Source organism: Apium graveolens, chromosome 2 (assembly GCF_009905375.1).
Source record: "Apium graveolens cultivar Ventura chromosome 2, ASM990537v1, whole genome shotgun sequence".
NCBI classification, from domain to species: domain Eukaryota; kingdom Viridiplantae; phylum Streptophyta; class Magnoliopsida; order Apiales; family Apiaceae; genus Apium; species Apium graveolens.
The window spans coordinates 10,017,891-10,035,363 of NC_133648.1; the positions used below are offsets into that span (position 1 = coordinate 10,017,891).

General features: G+C 34.5%; 1 protein-coding gene across 1 annotated transcript; it reads left to right on the plus strand.

The window, feature by feature from the left end:
* Positions 1-332: 332 nt before the first annotated feature.
* On the plus strand, positions 333-17,215 carry LOC141706905 (DNA-directed RNA polymerase I subunit 2). Its single transcript, XM_074509790.1, has 27 exons — positions 333-583; positions 853-932; positions 1,028-1,147; positions 3,369-3,445; positions 3,880-3,943; positions 4,220-4,290; positions 4,741-4,818; positions 4,906-4,951; positions 7,045-7,225; positions 7,306-7,358; positions 7,488-7,561; positions 7,653-7,770; positions 8,739-8,826; positions 9,995-10,110; positions 10,347-10,474; positions 10,568-10,647; positions 11,353-11,594; positions 11,666-11,830; positions 12,060-12,224; positions 12,317-12,391; positions 13,225-13,328; positions 13,449-13,524; positions 13,666-13,776; positions 13,867-14,007; positions 14,938-15,150; positions 15,807-16,061; positions 16,645-17,215. Exons 1-27 carry the CDS (start codon positions 403-405, stop codon positions 17,056-17,058), a joined length of 3,516 nt encoding a protein of 1,171 aa, XP_074365891.1. The 5' UTR covers positions 333-402; the 3' UTR covers positions 17,059-17,215.
* The last annotated feature ends 258 nt before the right edge of the window (positions 17,216-17,473 follow it).

Sequence of the window (17,473 nt, forward strand, 5' to 3'; positions counted from 1 at the left end):
TGTCTAATTTAATTGATTCTCGATAAATTACAGATAAAATATTTGATTTTTAAAAATCATCTAATAAATTAAAAATCAATATTTAAACTGAATAATTCCGATTTATGAAATGTCCCGCGGTTACACAAAGTTAGCAACCGCAAAAAGGTCTAACAAGTTGCAAATTACAATCACACCCCTCTTAAACTTTCCGGGCTTCCTCCAACTCTACTGGGCCAAAATCATGGATTTATAATCTTGGACCAAACAAGCAAGCTCAAAACTCTAAACAGTCGACCCAATCCACAATAACCCTAAATCATTAAAAAAAACAGCCGTTGTTAAACCCACACACTTATAAAAACCCACACAAAACCTCAAAAAGAGGGGTTTTACAAGGGTTTTAGAAACACAATTGCAACAATGAGCTCCAATAAAGCACCGCCTCATCGGACAACTAACCCTGATTTTACGCCGTTGAAAGAGATGGTTCGTCACCACATCGAGTCGTTTGATTATATGATTGATATCGGGCTCGAAACTATGGTCAAGAAAGTCAAGCCTGTCGAAGTTATCGATCCTGTTTCGAAAACAAAATTGAGAAATATCCTTCATTTTGGTGACCCTTTTAGTTCTTATGCTTAGTTAATTACTTAATTGTACTTGGTTATGCTTGTTTGTTTGTGTTTTATTTATTGCAGATAAGGTGTTTGATGAAATGTCTGTGAGGTAGTTTTGTTATGTTAGTTTTATTTGTTCGAATTTGCTTTTCGGGATTTTATGTTTTTTGAGATTTTTAATTTTTTGAGTTGGTGAGGCTAAAATTACAATGAATTTGTTTATTGAGTTTGTTTGGTTCTTAACTTGTCATACTATGGGTTGGAAGTCCGATGGTTTTCCCACCTCAGAGGGAAAGCGGGAGAGCGATTCCTGCTGCTCTATACCCTTTTGAGGTATTTATATCTTTAACCGCATTTATCCAGTTTTGTTTAATGTGATGATAGTTTTGCGGTTGAGGTGATATGTTGTATTATGATTTGCTGAGCAGTGTAGACAAGCGAGAACATCGTATGATGGAAGGCTTATGATGGAAGTATGCTTTCAATATGATGATGGAATGGTTATAAGAGAGAAGATTCACTTTGGACAGCTTCCTATAATGTTGATGGCAAGTAATTGTGATATTCAGTTATTCTTAGGGTTGTTTTTTTGAGTTCACGGGAATTATACCTGTCTTGTCTGTATTTTTTTTATGGAGGATGCTAGAGGTCCTAAATTTATCCCAAATTGGGTACTAAATGTTTGGAGCAACTCTAACAGCTTACTTATAAAGGATCCTTGCCTAAAATTATAAGGATTCAATCAAAATTGGAACTCCAACAGCGTTCTAGTAATTCCCTAAAAAGTTAAGATCCTCTTTTGCTTCCTTAAAGATAAGGGATGCTTAACCATTCCCTAGCTTACTTTTATTAATTAAATATTCATTTCCCTCCGTTTTCACACTCTTTTTCTCACTCCTCTTTCTCTCTCATCTTTAAAAAATATGAATAGAATTTTAATTTAGTATTATAATAATAGTAAGGAACCAATATAAGAATTGTTGTTGGAGTTATGCTATCTTATAATGTCTTAAATAACTAGGATGCTATTAATTTATATTATTTTTAAGGAACACACAAAGATACTATTGGAGTTGCTTATTTGCTTATGTGGCATTTTTTGATTGCCCGTTTGCGCTTGGACCATGAGATGAGAACCAACACATGGCATTTGGGAACAATTTGGGACCTCTGTCATTGCTCCTTAACTATAACTGTCAAGGAACTATTTTTGAATGTCGACACGAACCTTGTTGTTGATGGGGTTGACAAACAAGTGTTTTGTGTTTCTATATTAATTTCTTTTATGAAACGTAGTAGACAGTTTAGATTGACAAGTTGCTGACTTTGGATAAAAAAATTTATTGTGCAGTAGAATCTTGATCTTTTGAAGTTGTAGGTCAATATGTAAATAACATTTATGCTGGAAACCAGGGGTGCGGCACCTTCCTGACCCTGACGTACTGCGCACCGGATACATTCGGGTGCGGCGATGTGCGGGGGTGTGCCGGGAAACGTACGGGGTGCGCCACCGTGGCGCGTCGCCGTATTTCACAGATCATATTCGTGGAGGTGCGGGTTGGGGGTGCGGGAGTGGCATATATTGTAATTTTTTGACCGACTTTAGTTACCCAATTGAAAGACTAGGAAGAGAGGAGAGACTACTGAGGCGAATTTCCTTGTTATCTGTTATCAACCTCCATCTTCGATCTGTGTTTTTCATTTTTATATGTATAGCTTGTATGTATAGTCATGTATGTATAACTTGTCTCTTTACTTAGAGCGTTTGACTATTGTGTTGCTTGCTTCTTTCTGCTGGGACCCAGTCACCAACTGTTACAACTTTTTTTTTGTAAAATTAATTGATTTTTTCTTTAATTGGCTCTTATTAATAATGTACTCCTATATGTTAAATTTGAGTAAATAATAATACGTTAAATATAATCAAATAATTCTTTTTCAAATAAATAATTTAAGAATGTATTCGGTTATTTAGGATATTGAACTTACTTATTTAACTACTTTATTTAATTAAAATGTGACTCTTTGACTATATTTATATTATATATATATATATATTATTTTAAATACCCAAATCCCCATATTTTTGAATTTGCCGAATTCCCGTATCCCCGCACCGCGCACCACCGCATCCACACCCGCACCCATGCTTCCTAGCATTTATGACAGATTCTTTATAACCCAGTCTTAGCTGGAGGTCTCCAACATTGATGCGTGTCCAAGTGTTGAACTCACTGAATTTTGATATTTAACATATTTGTTATTCTTTATTTTCCCTGCTTACAAGGCTTGAATTTTGCTATTTTATTAAATAATGGTATGATTAATCATCAAGAAAAGAACTGAAAGTTAAAGAGGAAATAATATCCAGAGCCATACCTGATTGAGGCCAACTATTCTCTTATGCCATAATGTTTACCTGATAGGCAGATATGGCATAAGATACTAACATGTTTTTACCTTTACTCTTTTTTCCTTCATAAGAAAGTGTAATTATTCGAACACTACTGCCCTTTCGTTCTTGTCATCTCTTATTATTTTACAATTGATTGAGATTCGAGCATAGTTAGCTATTTTAGGTGACATAATAAACATGTATACCTCTGTCGAAGCTTTTTGCTCATAGTCACTGGTTATGGAAATGTGTCGATTTTCACTACCCATTGGATTAAATGTCAGTTTACTAACGTATTACCATCCATACTTGTATTTGATTGACATACGGATCTGTTGATTAATTGTTTATTATCTTTTTGTTATTTTTCGCAGTCAAATAAATGTACCTTAAGAAATGCTGATCCCAAGAAACTAGTTTCGCTCAAAGAAGAAGCTTCAGAAGCTGGTGGGTAAGTAAGCTTAAATTTGTAGGCTGTTCCATACAAGTAAACAAAGATTAAAAAAAAATACAAATTAAAATTTGGTCTTCTATAACGCAATCTTTTTATATGTGTGTTGTAAGCTGTCCTCCTAAATATATGTTTGTGAAAAAAATTAAAGCCACCACATAGTCCCCTGTAGGCTATAGCAGAATTTTTTTTTCTCCCCTCTCTTTTTTTTTGCTAAATATCTCACCCTCTCTTCGATTCCCTGTATATGTGTGTATCTGTATTGGGGGGGGGGGGGTTTGCATGCATGCCTGCCTTCTTTCAAACTATTGATCTATGTTAAAATTATAACATAATGCAGGGCATTTCAAATTTAAAAATAGTATAAGCAGTATATATTAAAGTGATATAACTTTTTCTACCTCAGTATCTATTTTAATTTTTTGATGTTGTAGGTACTTCATATTGAATGGGCTTGAGAGAGTTGTTCGCCTTCTAATATTGCAAAAACGGAACTATGTAATATCTCAATTTCTTTTAAGCATGCCATTTTTGATTTCATATTCTGCTTCTTTGGCATACCATTAGAGTGCGGAAAGACATTTAAGTGTGTTAACTGTTGATGATCACCTTTTCTTTTTGTTTCAAGATCCTCAAACTTCTTCCGCATCTCTCCATTTACTTTTTGCAGCTTTCAGTTTACTATTGATATGTATTCCAGTGTACCTGTATTTATTGTTTTCTTAATTTGTATCCTGTTCAAAGTTTTACTAATAGTTACACGTATAATGTCAGCCAATGAGCATGGTTAGAAGTTCGTTTCGTGATCGAAGAGAAGGACACACTGACAAAGCTGTTGTAATAAGGTAATTGTTTCCCCACAAAATTTTTTCTTTAATTGTTTTATAGTAATTTTTTTTTGTACTGGTATGCTGACGATGTTGATTTTTGGCTCTGCTGACTCTGCCAGATAATTTTAATTACCGAATCTTGTTTGCAAATTTCATATGGTATTTTCCGATTTTTAACATAAACTGACTAGTATGGCTGTGTGTATTATGAGAAGTCATTTCTGACTGGAATAATATGTATACATCTCCATATGTAGGAGGGAAACAAATCTTGAGTATTAAGAAAATAAACCATGTTTTTGGTCGGATTGCTAGTAGATATCTGCCACCATACTCAAAACGCTTGATAAATAAATATCTTAATCATATAATATTGCTAGTAAAGGAATGGCTAAGGAATTATGCTATTACTTCACATTAGAAGCATTACTTTAACAGTGAGGTATTCTACTATTTTTCTTTCAGGTGTGTAAGAGAAGATCAATCTGCAGTAACAGTTAAACTGTACTATCTTAGTAATGGTAGTGCAAGACTTGGATTCTGGTGAGCATGATGATCATGAAGTGAAACATGTTAGATTCCTTTATTGAAGTGCAATGCAAATATAACCCCTTTTTGTTTGTATTACAGGGCACAAGGGAAGGAGTACTTGCTTCCTGTGGGTCTTGTTTTGAAGGTATTATGTCAAATTTCTTTACTTCATTGTTACTGTATTTTTTTGTTAAGCATGGATTACCTTTGTTAAGCATGTGTATAAATCTTAAGCTTGTTGCTCTTTTGCTAATCATGTTCTTACTGGGTTTTGTCCATATTTGGCGACCATTAGGCAGATTATACGTTTTAACTATAATGATATAAGGATATGTTTTTTCTCATATAAATACATGCATTTATATGTTATAGTAAAAAAGTTTAACAATAAATACATGTAAATATATTTACATGTATGTGTATTATATATTGATATCATGCATAACTCTTGGGAGAAAAATTTAGAAAGTCAAAAAACTTCGATTCCGAAAGCAGCAGAGCATAGCATAATAGCAGATGATGCCTCTTTCCTTTTTAAACTGTTGAAGATTAGGATATTATGGCTGTTTTCTTTATGTAATGACGTGTTATATTTCTAAAAGTTTGGGCTGGACAGCTTCAGAAATGGGTTGGGACTTGGGACGGATATAGCCAAGGACGCCTAGGCGACCCTAGGTGTTTCTTATCCATAAATTTTAGGCAGGTCGGACGCCTACCTGCTGTGAAGCAGGGATACTTCACCCCTGTGAAGAACTACGTATCCCGTGCGTATGCAGTGCGTAGTGCGCAAGGATACGCCTGAATACGTACGGGATACGCCAGGTGGCGTGTCGGCGAATTTAGAGAAGGGGATACGAGGGGGTGCGCAGATGGGGTGCTGGAGTGGCAATTTTTGTAATTTTTCAGCAAAGACTCTAGTCAAATTAAATAGAAGTATATCCTCCTTTTTAAATTATGTTACTTTAATTTGCAAGAGCTTCTCGAGGGAGACCTGCTCTCTGCTCTCCGGTCATTTCTTTTCTTCTCTCCGGTCATCTTCTTCTCTTCTCTTTTAACTGGTAAGCCACTTGGGTTCATTCTCTTTTATTCTTTTTGGGCCTTTCTCTTCTCTTGATTGTGGTATATATGTATGTACACATATTACATATATGTGTCTTCCCTACTTATGGATCTTAGTCTTTCTCTTGATGAGCCGGAGATGGAAGCCATTCTTTGAGGAGGATTGAGTTACTTTAATATCATGTTTAATGTTGTCTCTTTAATTACCATTAAGGATGATGACTTAAGTATTTTTATATCTAGGATGTTGAACTTATTTATCTATTTGAGTACTCTGTTTGTTTAAAATTCAACTCTTGAATTATCTATATATATCATAATATATCATAATATATGTAATATGTTTTAATATTATAATATTTGCCGTATCCCCCCGCGCCCGAATCCCCATTTGTTTGAATTTGCCGAAATTCATTGGTCCCCGTACCGCACACCTGCACCCGCACTCATGCTTCCTAGCCTACCTGTTTCCAGTTGACTTTTCGCCTAGACTACGCCATGATTACTATGGTTTGTTCATATGCTAATGGGAAGCATAGCGGCGCATCCATATATAGTTAGTGAATCATAATTGGGATGCCAGTGAGATGAGTGTGATTTTCTGTATCTAAGTAGTTTCTATATGCTCAGAATATATATGCAGATGTTTGTCTCGTGGTTTCTTTGTTTTTACTTTTTTTTATAATGAATAGGTAAGCAGAAGTTGTGAGGTTGCAGTAAAACTGTAAGCTGTACTTGCGGAATTCTTGATATGAAGTCACTAGTTTTGCAGTAGTTCATATATATTTGTTATATATTTTTATTCGAAATACATGATCCTAAGGAGTGACCTTCAGGTGTCCTTAAAAATAGACAATCAATAGATAAAGAAAGAAGCGGTCGTATGTTGGACCACAATAGTTTCAACTACTAGATATCGTTTCAAGTTTCAACTACTTAGCAACATCAGAACCCTTGAAAGCGCTCACAGTTTTGAACATTTGATCTCTAGCTGCTTTTTCTGCTATACTTGTAAGGGCAATAGCTTTATTACTGAGATTATGTGAATGTACACATGTAAAAGACTTGGATTTTACAAAGTTTACAGAGTAAAAAGGGAACATAGTTGTTGTGTGGAGTGGAAGAGAGGACTAACTAGCTGAGCAAATTTTAACATGCATAAGTGTGTGTATGAAACAGGCTCTTGCTGACACTACAGATCAGGAGCTTTATGTTAGTTTGGCATGTTGCTATAATGAGAAATATGAGAGGGTGAAGGGATCTGTTGGCACTCAGCTTGTGGGTGAAAGGGTTAAAATTATTCTTGATGAAGTTCAGGACTTGTCTCTTATAACTCACAAACAGTGTCTGCGGCATATTGGTACTAATATTATTCCAGTATATATTTCAGTTTCTTTGTTTTTATATTGGGAATGTTATATATCTTTCTATTGGCCTCAGGAAAGCACTTTCAACAAATTATGCATGGAATGGACAATGAAAGTCACTCTGTGGTATGTTAAAATTGTTTTTGGTTTTTGTTATATTTTAAGATGTTATGTTGGTATGTTTTTTCTGCAAGAATGAGGGTGTAAACAAATGCATTAGTACCTGCAATGAATATGTGCTACTTTCTGTTGCAGGTTGGCGATGCTGTTCTCAAGGATTACATATTGGTTCACCTTGATGATAATAGAGATAAATTCAATCTTCTAATGTAAGCAACTTGCATGAAATATTTTTCTAACCTGTATTAAATAAATAACCGTCTATCTTCTCAAAATATCATTGACAAATGTATACCTCAGTTTCATGCTGCAGAAGCTTTTCTCTCTTGTAGATCAGACATCTGTACCAGACAATCCGGATGCATTACAAAATCAGGAGGTTCTATTGCCAGGCCACTTAATTACAGTTTATCTCAAGGTAGATCCTAATTCGAAAAGTCATCAAGCTGAATTATGTAGAAATACTGTTTTTTTTTTAAATTTATATCCTGACAGTGAGGTATATATGCAATTTTACGGCAACCCAGTATTACAAGGGCAAAAATTATATGCACGCGTGTACAACGTATCTAGTAATTTCAAACGGAATGTACACCAATTTTTTGTTAAGTAGCGTTATGATTTGTTCGAGGCAAATGCTGTTCACAGTCAAATATGTTTTTTTAGGTTCACTTCAAATAAAATTTGATAATGGAAATCTGATGACCTTAGTCTCTAAAGAACAGGTTGAAATTTTGACGAGGAACTGGAATGAAAATTAATAAGATTTCTTAATTAGGTATTCTAGTCTCTGTATATAATGATGCAATCCCCACATATTATTCAGCTTTGATTATACACTTCTTGTGTATAATATCAACTAATTATTCTTGGTATATCGTATAATTCATTGCTTACAAATAGTTTGTCCTACATCAAATCCCCTGTAGTTGATGTCAAGTAAGACTAACATCAGTCAATTTTTTTAATGGTTCTCTCTCTTTTTATATCTGTCCAGATATATGTGATGAGATCAAAAACCTCTAGGACCGCACCTCTATCTAATACGCATTTAGTTCTAGTTACGTTGAAAAGAAATTATTTGGTTTTGCTAGTAGGCGGGTATTGGGCCCTAGCATGTGCGTCTCTATTCCATTATCCTCTAAGAGCCATTCAGTATATCACTTTTCAATAATCTGAAGTAGTAACACTAATAATTATGTTTCACCAAGGTGAACTGTTTTTGTATTAATATAATTTCATGTATTAGCTATACTTTTTACATCATCTTTTTTTACCAACCTGTTTGTGTTTAATTATTATTATACTTAACCTACAATTTAGCCTTGAGCCATTAATATGTTTAATTGCCCATGAGCATGACATGTTTCTTTTTGGTTATTATAGGAAAAAATTGAAGATTGGCTGCTCAAGGGCGCAAGAGAACTCCGAAATGTTCTTAATAGCGATAGAAAAAATTTTGAGTTCATGAAAAGTAAGTAGTCCATGCTTTGTGCTTCTTCTTGCTTCTTTTCCTTCTATAGCATTATATCATTCAATTACTTTCTGGCAGCAAACTTAGTTTTAATCCAGTGTACAGATTTTTTCACACTTAACATTATTTATCATTGGAGCTATCTATGATTATTGTTACATAAATGTGTGAACTACACTTATTTACTTATATTGCCTAAATTTAGTTGCAACTTGGAAGCAATAGGAACTGCTAAGCATGTCCTAGACAATGCTCAAGACTCGTGGACTTGTGGTTTATCGAGGAACCTTCTAATTTATATTAAGCCAGAGTTTGGTTGATGCATAATAATGAGAATGCTCACTAAATGGCTAATTCATTGATAGTTTCAAAATACTCAATACAATAGCATATAGTGCTAATTTTTCCACAGGCCTATCAGCACATGCTATCCTCGGTATCACCAGTGATCAGTAAAATTTAGGAGAAAAGGAAAAATAGAACCTTTGGTAGTTCCTTTTTACGTGAAGTGAAATTTAAGAGATATAGTTAACCTACAATGCATTCCTATGAGGACCCATTGTTGCAGACTCTTCATAGTTTATCCGTGGTTGTAAGAGTTTCAACTTAAAACTGAAGTGTTGGAAACAATTGGAATATATATATACATCACCCTAGAGTATCATAGATGGATGGGATTCACTTTCAAGATGCCCGTGGTGGATAGGTACATGTGAAATTAAATCTCGTGCTAAAGAGCTTGGTGGTTTGAGTCCTCTTCAAGGCATAAAACTGAATGGACAATTTAACAATAGTTTCAAAATTGCAGAGAACATTGGCATCAATTGATTTCTATTTTTCTTAGGCATGTCAAAACATGATCCAGTATCTCAGCAATCATTTGTAACCAGTTAATGTAAGAAGAGAAGGATGTGAAAAAAAGAAAATAGTCTCTGATTATTTCTTTATATTACAAACTGATAGTTGAGGAACACAATCAGTCTTTTCTGTGTACTCTCTAAGGACCAGTACTTTGGACTTTTTAAATTTTTTGTTTGTTGAAGTTTTTGAAAGGTCGAAATGAATTGGAACTACAAAGTAAGTCTACTCGTAGTGCAATATAAGTTGAAATTGACATGTGTGTACTTTATGAACACTCAAATATTTAATCATCCTAACATTCCTGCAGTATTTGATGTTAGAAAGGTCATGCAAAGAAGCTCTTCAAAACTGATTGGCACATCTATTGACAATATGTTGAAAACCGGTAGATTACTTACACGACATGGTATAGACTTGCCTCAGGTATTAATTCATTGCTTATGTCTTTTCAGTCTTTGACCGGATTATGGAGTTGCTTAACTGATTTATCTTACTTTCAGTTTCTTTGTACTATAATTTTTACCTACCAGTTTGTAGAAGAATTCGAGGACTATTTGTTTATTAAAATATGATTTAAGTATATGTGTATGGTTTAATAAGACTTATTGAACTTCTAAGAGAATGTAGGATATTATTAATGGCTAACGATTGTTTATTAGAGTGCTGGCATGTCGGTTCAAGCAGACAGGCTTAATTTTCTTCGTTTCATTTCGCATTTTCGAGCTGTTCATCGTGGAGCTTCAGTTGCTGGGCTTCGTACCACTAGTGTGCGCAAGCTGTTACCTGAGTATGTGTGTGTGTTTGTCTGTGTGATTCCTATTATATTTGTGTTTAATGGTTATCTTAGTCTCTCTTTCGCTGTGTTTCAACTAATGTGCAGATCATGGGGTTTTATATGTCCCGTCCATACACCAGATGGAGAGCCATGTGGATTGCTAAACCATATGACTTCATGCTGTCGTAAGTTTTTTTTTATCTGCGTGATAAACTATGTGTATCTTTGGAGAACTGTATATTCCTTTAACTTTAGGCTTATTGGACCTGGGTAGAAATTGCTAAAATATCTAACTTCACTTGTGATCCCTTCTTCTGTTTTCAGATCTATCCTTAATACATACAAACCTGTAGCAGTATCATATTCTGTCTGACTAAAGTCAGTTACATTGTTTTATATAAATCGAAATCCAATGGAAGTAATAAATCTTTTACTTAAAAATTATGTTGAAAGTCCTCTAATATTGCTCATGCGGCATGATTTGGCTTGTTGTGCGAACCTATCCTAAAAATGCATTACAATTTTAAAAATAATATGAAGATGGAGAATATGTCGTCAGTCCAAAAGACTGGGCCTGTGGTTAAATTCAGGTTACTTCTTTACCTCGTCGTTTTTGCTTCATAGTGAAAATTTATAATTGCAAGTAGTTGAGAAATCCACTATCTATCTATAGTTCAAGTTGTGGAAGTTTTTTTATACATCTACACTTAAGTTAAATCCATCTGTGCAAGTTTGGCGACAATATAGCATCCTGTATATATTTCATTTTGCGTAACTTAATTTAATGTTAATAAATGGTTCACTCTGAGTTTTGCTAGTTTCTTTTGAACAATCTACTCTCTTGTTTTTACTGATTATGTTGCCTTGTTTTGTTTTTTTGATTATTTTAGGTATAACATCATTCTATGATTCGGGTGGAAATGTCAAGGACTTCTTGAAAATGAGAAAGTCTATATTGACCATCCTAGTTGGAGTTGGAATGATCCCTTCATGGCCAAGGCTTGTAAAATCGGCTCTTCCTGAAGTTTTTTCTGTTCTATTAGATGGTTGTGTTGTTGGCACTATATCTTCCAATATAGTTGAAAAGGCTGTTACTCATTTGCGAAGATTGAAGCTATCAGCAAACTCAATGGTGTGTTAATGATAGACATTAAGCTATTATTCCATTTGGTAATTCTTAACAGTGCTCTGATTATATTGCAGATTCCTGATGATCTTGAGGTTGGATATGTTCCTCTGAGCATTGGTGGAACATACCCTGGTCTGTACCTGTTTACATGTCCTTCTAGATTTGTCAGGCCTACTAAGAATCTGTTGCCTCCTCCCACAGAAAGTAACAATATTGAACTTATCGGACCATTTGAGCAGGTATATATATTTTTATGTACATTTTTTTCCTCCATAAAATATGTTCCCTCTATCTTTGATTATACAAGCTTTTGACTTTCTGCGCACATTTTAAGGTTATTTCCCTTTAAGTGTGTGCTAAAAGTCAGAGGCTTGCATGAATTGTGAGGGAGTAAAATATTGAACCTGTACAAATTAAATGTCAATCTCCTTGCATATAAAATTTTTAGTAAATGTCACCCTGTGTTAGGTGTACATGGAAATAAGGTGTCCGGATGGTGGAGATGGAGGAAGGAAAGATTTAGGTCCGGCCACTCATGAGGAAATTCATCCAACTGGAATACTCAGCATGGTCGCCAATTTAACGCCATGGTCAGATCATAATCAGAGCCCACGTAACATGTACCAGTGTCAGGTTTGTTTTACTTGTTAATTGAGTAATGCTGTTGTTAATTTAGGTGTTTTTTAATCAAATTAATATGTAATATCATGGACTCAACATTATAGATGGGAAAACAAACAATGGGTTTCGCCTCGCAAGCTATTAACTGCCGTGCTGATCAGAAACTATATCATCTTCAGGTTTGTTCAGAGTTCGACTTTCATTGTCGGCTGTTTTTTTTTCTATTTGTTTCAAGCATAGAATCCTCTTTTACGGTTTTACCAAACTCGCATATTCTCTCGTGAAGTTGATAGACCTGTTGTTGCCTTCGAATACATTTCCGACTTGTGATATAGGGTGTGTTTGGTATTGCTGTTGCAGACAGCAACAACAACTTTTCGCTGAAAAGCGGTTAAAATATTGTTTGGTAAAAATTAAAAGTTGTTTTTCGGGAAAGTGTTTTTGGCCTAAAAGCTGCTATTACGGAAAGCAAGTGCTCCCATGCTTTTAGAAAAAGCTACTTTTTAGCTGTTGCGGGAAGCAGATGTTGATTTCACCATCAAACCTTAACAAAAGCATTATTATTTTTAATTTTTTGCATCAAAACATATACTTATCAAAAAAATTACCAAACAATCATCTGATTTTTACAACAGCACTTTTTCAGCAGCACTTTTTCTAACAGCACAACAATTTTTAACAGCAATCCCAAACAGAGCTTCCTTAGATGCTCTCCCTTGAAAAGTGATTTTTTTTTATAAATGGTTTTCTGTGTCTATCAGTATTTTAAGTAATATATAGTTTTTGGATAAGTACATGTAAGAATATAGTTATCAAGTAACACATGAGGAAATCGGTGCCTTATAAATCATATATTATTTTTATTCAATAGGCGTCTATATTAATATCACTGTTAATCTTAATCATATGATTCACTCTGTTTTGTTTTGAAGTATGTTTCATTTAATGGGTTGACAGTCTGATTTTATCTTGCACCTTTCAATGTTTTAATTGTTATTTTCTCACATCACAGACTCCCCAAACTCCATTAGTACGCACCGGTACATATGAAAAGTATGGCATTGATGAGTTTCCGTTGGGGACAAATGCAATTGTGGCGGTTCTGGCTTATTCAGGGTTAGTTAACTTGTAAAATTTACCGTTTATGTGAACATCTATCATTCTTATTATCATTTGAAAGAAGAGGGAAGAACATCTTTTAGGACGACAGCATGTTATGGCTTCTGTGTTCTACAGGTATGATATGGAGGATGCCATGGTTTTAAATAAATCATCAGTGGACCGTGGGATGTGTCATGGCCACATATACCAGGTATGCTCATGTTCATCGGCTGGTTTTGTTTTTAAGTCGTCACATTGTACATAGACTGAGGTTAAATTTTAATGTGTGAGGCCTTGTGAGTTGCTAATTAGTTCTATGATTCTATCAGTTTAATCCCTATTGATCTTGCAGACAGAATCTATTGATTTGGCAGAGCAAAAAAAGTCTGTGCAGATGTTTAGAAGAGATATGAGGTCATCAAAATCATTGATTGATTCAGATGGTCTTCCGCATGTTGGCCAGGTTAGCCCTTCTCTTACAACTACATTATCCCATGCTTAATGATATTTAGTAAGCAGTAACAAATTTAAACCGACATGCTGGCTTTATCAGACCATTAGACCAGATGAGCCATATTGTAATATCTACGACGCGGATACAAGTAGAACAAGAACTCAAAGGTTGAAGGGCACAGAACCTGCTATTGTTGATTATGTTGCAGTTGATGTTAAAAACAAAAAGCATCTTCAAAAGGTAAATGGCTCTCGAGATATACTGGAATGGTGGATTTTACAAAAAAAAAAGTTCATCTCCATTCAGCATTTGTGTACTGCCCTTTGTAACTTATAGTACTACCTTTGTTTTCAAAGATTTGTTGTTTGACTTTCTTACCGACATTACAAAGTGCTTTGACCGCATAGTTAGAGACTTAGAATTATAATCTTTAAAGTTTTCATTTGGTGAAAAAAAATTGTGAATTAAATTTTAATTCACGAAAACAGAATTTTTAAAAATAAATATTTTTCTATTCATTGTTATACAATATTATTACAGTTTTGCTGCAGCCTTGCATGTTTTACGTGGTACACTTTTTATACCTCTTTTATGCAGTCTTATGTTTTTAATGCACATTGTAGTCTCTCTTGTTTGAAACTAGAAGCATGTTTCAGACTTTCATTTTGCTTGTTACACAACATATGAAACTAGTATTTTTAGCAAGTCAGCTCCCATTTTAGTTTAATATTATTGTTAGGAGTATAAGATCATATTGGGGGCCTTCCTCTGACACTTTAAGGTTTTAGAGTTACCGATTACTTGACATGGTATCAGAGCCCGGTTTAGGGAGGGACTCAAAGTTTGACACTCCCATTTGTTTAATTTAATTATTTGTATTGGTATTGGTATAAATATTGGTATTGGTATTGCTGTTGCTATTTCTATTGGTTATGTATGTTTTCTTGTCAACCCTTACGAAAAGTATCGTACGATTGATGGGGAGTGTTAAGAGTATAAGATTATGTTGGGGCCTTCCTTTAACACCCTAAGGTTTTAGATGGACCGGTTACTTAACAATTATAATGCATTATCAGCTAAAGAAGACATTTCAAATCATTGATGTGTTCTCTTTAGTGCTTAGTATCTTTTAATTATTTGTTTTATTTACCTTGTCTTTTTTATAAACAGGTTAATATACGCTTTAGACGTCAAAGAAATCCTGTGATTGGTGATAAATTTAGCAGTAGACATGGGCAAAAAGGTGTTTGTTCACAGTTGTGGCAAGATATCGATATGCCATTTTCAGGAGTAACTGGGATGCGCCCGGATCTCATCATCAATCCTCATGCATTTCCTTCAAGGATGACAATTGCAATGCTTTTGGAATCCATGGCTGCTAAGGTACAACTAATACAATTATTAGTTATCAAGAAAGATGATTAGTTTCTCATTTCATGCTTTGTTTTGGTGATGGCACATGTGCTCATATGATATATTTTATTGGCGAGATTACTTTGTCGAGAAATTGTGAAGGATCTATCTATAGGCATATTAAGCAGATGTTACTATTTAATTAAATGTATTTTGCTCTTTAGCTGTTTAGCTGGTTCGGTAGCTCTGATGAGCCTATTTAATACCTTTTTAAGGCCAGTTGGCTGATGACAGAAAAGCTGGAGGATATAATGTTAATATAGAGGTACACAAATATGTGCTTGTATTAAAAAGGATTATGTCAGTTTGAATATCTACATGTCTAAAGGATTTCGAGGCCTCTCCTTTTTTTTAGGTTAGTTCACGTAGGCTCTTCAGTTGGTGGGCCAAATCAGAAGGAATACTTTCTGAACATGATTTTTAGGCTTGCTTCTGATAGTAACATTATTGCTGTGAAGGAATAAATAAATTTGGCTATTGGAACAAAAAAAAAAATTAATATACATATATGTTACAGCTTATAAGCAATAGCTTTTGAGTACTTCTATATGGTCCTAGAATATCTGGAAAATCTACTTTGCAATGATTGATACAAAATGAATTTGGCTCTTATTCTGCTACAACAGGGTGGTTGCTTGCATGGAGAATTTGTGGATGCAACACCATTCTCTGGGTCATTGAAGAAGACAGATGAAAAGAAAGCATCGGAGTCTGATACTCTTGTTGATGAACTTGGTTCTAAGCTGACTGCTCTTGGGTTTAATTACCATGGTGTAGAGGTACTGTACAGTGGCGTTTATGGGACTGAACTAACATGCGAGATCTTTATTGGCCCTGTCTACTATCAGCGGCTCCGTCATATGGTCTCAGACAAATATCAGGTATGTAATATTCCCTAAAAAAGGAGGTTCTATGCCCTGCTTGTTGACCTAGTAATTATGTGGCTTATTTTTTTACTATTTTTTCATATTCGATTATAGCACTTGTGATGGATTTTTACAGCTGGTCTGTGTATTCTGTAATTTTTAGACGGATGGAGTAACATATAAGCTATGCCTGTATTTATCTTGTATTTAGCTTGCTAATTTTTCTCAATCCTATCTCTGGGAGGAAATTTTTTCGTGCCTACCAGCAGGGACAGGACCAGAATTTTCATATTTGGAGGCGGAACTTCTTAAAACCCATTTTCAAAACTGAAGTATATGAGACATCGTGGGTTATATCACTCGGTGTTAAACATAAAAAAAATGGTTATTTCATTACTGTGATTTTCTCTTGTAGTTTAATTCTTTTAATTGATTTCTCAGTAATATGCTATGCAATATCACATTCTAATAGAGTAATAGTTTTACTTTACTTTTTTTGGACAAGTATTTTTGTCTTGTCATTTAAATGTATACAATTCCATGTGCTTATCATCCGATGTATAAACATCAATATGGTGCTCACTGTTGGTGCGGGCAGGTTCGTTCTAGTGGAAGAGTTGATCCATTAACTCGACAGCCTGTCAAAGGAAGAAAGCAGGGAGGAGGTATTCGGTTTGGAGAAATGGAACGTGATTCCCTTCTTGCTCATGGGGCAGCATATTTGTTGCATGATAGGCTTCACCTGAGTTCTGATCATCACATTGCTGATGTTTGTTCAATTTGTGGAAGTATCCTCACAACGACAGTAGCACAGCCTCAAAAGCGAATAATTAGGGAAATTGCCGGCATCCCTCCTGGTAGAGACCCCAAGAAGGTTGCATGTGTTGCTTGCAAAACGAGCAAGGGAATGGAAACTGTTGCAATGCCATACGTGTTTAGATACTTAGCTGCTGAATTAGCAGCTATGAACATAAAATTGACTCTCCAACTAAAAAATGAAGCAGGAGCCTGATTTATCCTGACATTATTTTTTGTCCTATTTTTGATGTTGTAATCTCTTATTGTGCTAAGGTTCTAATTTATTTGTAACATGTCCCCAAATTTTGTGTACCTACCCATCAAATAACGTGTAAACAAATTTATATAATGTTTAATTTCAGTTCTGGAAACTCTCGTAGTCTACCGTCTTTGCATCTGATTGTATTAACAAATACTAGCTTAAGATGGCACATATCTAATATCTTGGTTAATATTTATATATTGTCTTTTGTATTTTATATAATTTTATTAAAATTTTTATATAAAAAATTAGTTACTAAATAATTATTATATAATAATAATTTCATCGTGTATAATTTCAAGGTCAAATAGTCTAAATAGTATGTGATTAATGAGATCTTATTCATAAATAATAATGTAATGTTGGT

What these genes read in the sequence shown, in the direction of transcription:
- LOC141706905 (XM_074509790.1), top strand. Translation starts at nt 403, where the DNA reads ATGAGCTCCAATAAAGCACCGCCTCATCGGACAACTAACCCTGATTTT. An exon ending in CTGTGGGTCTTGTTTTGAAG is followed by an intron (nt 4,952 to 7,044) that starts GTATTATGTCAA and finishes TGTATGAAACAG; the next exon opens with GCTCTTGCTGACACTACAGA. An exon ending in TTATCGGACCATTTGAGCAG is followed by an intron (nt 11,831 to 12,059) that starts GTATATATATTT and finishes ACCCTGTGTTAG; the next exon opens with GTGTACATGGAAATAAGGTG.